We start from the raw sequence: 3,937 nt of genomic DNA on the forward strand, positions 1-3,937 counted from the left end.
GGTGCATCTCATGTGCCACCCGCGCAAGAACCAGTCCAGGGGCACTGGCAGCGATATATATATACATACAGAGAGACAGACAAACATTTTTATATAAAAATATACAACATAATACACAAACACGCCTGTTTAAATTAAAATATAATATATAAAAAAATAACATTTTTTTAATACAAACGTATGTTTATATAAACATAAAAAAAATGAGATAAGGAGAAAAATTCATATAAATGAATTAAAGGATGATATACTGAATGACGATGTACACACAATTTTTACAATTAACTGAAGTTTCCCTCTTAACTGGATCAAAGCAGTTTCATTGTGACTAAACTTCACGTCTGCAGCTGCCACCTCATCAAAGCTCAGATTTTTTTTTCCTCTGTTAAGCATGAAAATTCCTGTTTTGAATTCTTGAAATTTTCTCTCCTTTATTTTGAAAATTTGTTAACATTTACCATAAGGGCTTTGTTTTCTGACTCCAGTTTAGAGGGAAATAGCAATTATTTGAGAATTTTTTTGCATATATCATGTAGTATGTTGGCCAGTATGGAGGCACAATGGCCTAGTGGTTAGGGCAGCAGACTCGCGGTCATAGGATCGCGGTTTCGATTCCCAGACCGGGCGTTGTGAGTGTTTATTGAGCGAAAACACCTAAAAGCTCCGCGAGGCTCCGGCAGGGGATAGTGGCGAACCCTGCTGTACTCTTTCACCACAACTTTCTCTTACTTCCTGTTTCTGTTGTGCCTGTAATTCAAAGGGTCAGCCTTGTCAAACTAACTGTCACGATGAATATCCCCAAGAACTACGTTAAGGGTACACGTGTCTGTGGAGTGCTTAGCCATTTGCACGTTAATTTCACAAGCAGGCTGTTCCATTGATTGGATCAACAGGAACCCTCGACGTCATAAGCGACGGAGTGCCAACAACAAATGTTGGCCAGTAACTTACATATTACAAAAGACAGTGGGTGTATATTTAAAAACAAAGAAAAAAGCAATAGGATCGAATAACTTATCGAATAACTTACCAACATGTTAAGGACAGCAATAGGGCCACATGCGGAAACTTCAGTCTCTGACCGTTTCACTTGTCTATGGTAAGCTTGGTTTTCATCCCAAATCATTACACGTTCTACACTAGATCTTCTTGACTTCATAGAATGGTTCTTCTGTCACAAGAAATAACAGTAAAAATGATGTACAAGCTGAGATACAAGAGGAGTAAGGGGCAGTGACAGGTGGGGGTGGTGCATTACAAAAATAATAAGCAGCAAATGAAAGTAAAAAAAATAAAGAAATGTCATTCATATATATATATATAAATTGTCTTGTACCCTTTTCACTCCTCTTTTCTGGCTAGCCAGAAACTAACTTCCTCCACTTATAGTTTGTCCTTTTTTTCCTTCCTTCTTCCAACTTGCTCTGGATGGTTTGTAGGATTAAGGAAATTCTAATTCACTGTGTAGTAACTGCTTGATTAGAATAAATTAATTAAATAAACAGGAGCTATCTGTCAGTTGGCAGATATTCACATAAATCTTGTTCTTTATAGGCACTGATGACAGTCCCCCAAATGTCTACTATTCCTTTTAAATTCACATTTTAAAGACCACCACACTCAATGTCAGCACAAAGAAAGGTAGGACCAGTTAGATTGTTGAAATGCTAGAGTTGGAGCATGAAGATGTATGCTATGTGCAAAAGGTAAGATGGAGGAGAGCCTTAGTTAGCTTCTTCATAAGCAAAGAACATAGGTACAAATTCCTTTGGTAGGCAGTAGAAGTGGGGGAGGTGGTGTAAGCATATTTTTGGAGGAAAAATGTGTAGATAAAGTGAGATAATTAGAGTGTGTGATACTCAAGCTAAGACTAATCTTAGATAAATTAACAGTTACATTTATATCTGCCTATATGCCACACTCTAGGCTGGCAAATGATAAAAAGGACTAATTTTATGAAGTCCTTTTGCAGATTATCTCAATCATGAATGACATTGACTTCGTTATTGGGCCATTAACTTCAACAGACATGTTGGACAGCACCCGGATGAATTCCAGGTACAGCACTGACCAGGAGAAAGTCTTTGACCAAGTCCCTCACTCTGCAATCAGGTTGTCTCTGAGGAAGCTACAGGTAGATGAATAGCTAGTGAAAGTCATATGCAGGGGTACTGTCAGTAAAGTGAGAGTTAGCCACAAGTGCAGTGACGAATTTAGAGCACAGGTTGGAATTCACTAGGGCTCAATTCTCCATTCTCCCTTATTTATCATAGTCCTCCAGGCCATAGCACAAGAATTTAAAACCAGTTCTCATAGAAGAATCCACAGAAGAATTCGAAAGGAAATTCCAGATACAGAAGCAAAACTTGGAATGAAAGGTTCTTAAAGTTAACTTGGCAAAGACTAAAGTTCTAATAAGCAGGACAACAGACAAAACTCTATTCCCATCAAATAAATGGCCTTGCCTGGTATGTAGGAAAGACGTAGACAGGAAGTGCAAGCTATGAACACACAAGAAGTGTAGTGGAGTCACAGGAGAGTTAGCAGAGTAAGTAGTCTTTGTATGTGGAAAATGTGTAGGAGTTAAAGACACAGGGGGGAAATAGATTCTCTCAAATGCCTTGGAGGCTCCTTAGAAGCAGTAGATAGTTTCTGTTGCCTAGCTGACCTAATTAGCAGCTGAGAAGGTTGTTCTGAAAGTATAGCTGCTAGAATAAAAATAGGTAATTCATTTTATTCCTCCCAGGAGTAACTATTAAGATTTGACTGCTGAATATTTTGTAATATGCAAGCAAATAGCACAAAAATATTCAATTCAGTGCTTTGCTGTCTGTGAAAGCAAATTAAGAGTCATACATAAAATTTATAATTTTCTGTTGTTTTCCAGTCTGTTCATTTATGAATGTCCGAGGTATGGCTTTAAATTGCATTTAGTCACGGTTCTACACTAAGTCCCCAGTTCTACATTGCATTGAGTTCCCAGTTCCACTCTACATTGAGTCCCTGGTTCTATTCTGCATTGAGTCCCCGGATCTATTCTGACCCAGAGCAGTTGTTCTTACGAGGGGACCCAGTTATGGGTTAATTAGCATGTCACGAAAGGTCACTCACAGGCATTCTATTGAGCCCAGGCAAATGAGGACTTTGAGCTTTGTAGTTGCTTATCTAAGAGAAAGTAAACCCATATAAATCCTACATCCTTATAACAACTGGGCTTGTGGCACCTGTTGCATCAGGCCGATACAAGTCTGAAGGAGAAAAGAGCGGGACTGACTCTGCATAAACCATATCCACTATGATAATAACATTCACTGTGCAGGTTGTTCAGCGAACCAAGACACAAGTCCAAACACTATCTCACTTTCTTCCTAAGTCTAGTGGTAATAGGGAAAGAGGCAACAGAGATAGGTAGAGGATGCTACAAGAGATTTTCAGCTTTGACCCTGCATACAGGTGGTCATGGATTGATGGTCATTTTCCATTTATATATAAACAAATATTTTATAGTTATATACATAATTATAACAAGGGCTTGGCTTGCGTCTTGCCACACACTGAAAAATAGATGTCAAAAGACACTATTACCACCATAAATTCTCATAATATAATATAATATATATAAGTATCGAACACGTTACAATGAAGTAGAGAAATTTGAAAAGACAACACGAAACCGGTTATTTCTCAAAATACAATGTTTATATACCAAAAAGATTTTCTAACATTTTTCTAACATAATTTAAATATATACTTTAACCATGTAACACAAGCCTTCTGTAGTTTTTTCACTCTTATTATCTTTTATACATCCAACCACGTGCTTTCACATACCAACTTTCTCACACACACACACACACATATATATATATATTCTTTTACTTGTTTCAGTCATTTGACTGCAGCCATGCTGGAGCACTGCCTTAAAAGGTCTTTTTAG

At 37.7% G+C, this 3,937-nt stretch overlaps 1 protein-coding gene across 2 annotated transcripts in view; it reads right to left on the reverse strand.

Annotated features, from left to right (window-relative positions):
- Nucleotides 1-3,937, reverse strand: part of LOC106883282 (serine-rich adhesin for platelets) — a 76,501-nt gene that overhangs the window by 12,085 nt on the left and 60,479 nt on the right. The window contains exon 4 of one of the 2 annotated variants that reach the window (XM_052972596.1): nucleotides 1,031-1,168. In XM_052972596.1, coding sequence (XP_052828556.1) covers nucleotides 1,031-1,168 — 138 coding nt within the window. Of the gene's footprint in view, nucleotides 1-1,030; nucleotides 1,172-3,937 lie in introns of both variants that reach the window. The other variant, XM_052972591.1, reaches the window with a different exon arrangement.

Source organism: Octopus bimaculoides, chromosome 1 (assembly GCF_001194135.2).
Source record: "Octopus bimaculoides isolate UCB-OBI-ISO-001 chromosome 1, ASM119413v2, whole genome shotgun sequence".
In the NCBI taxonomy this organism is placed as follows: Eukaryota; Metazoa; Mollusca; class Cephalopoda; order Octopoda; family Octopodidae; genus Octopus; species Octopus bimaculoides.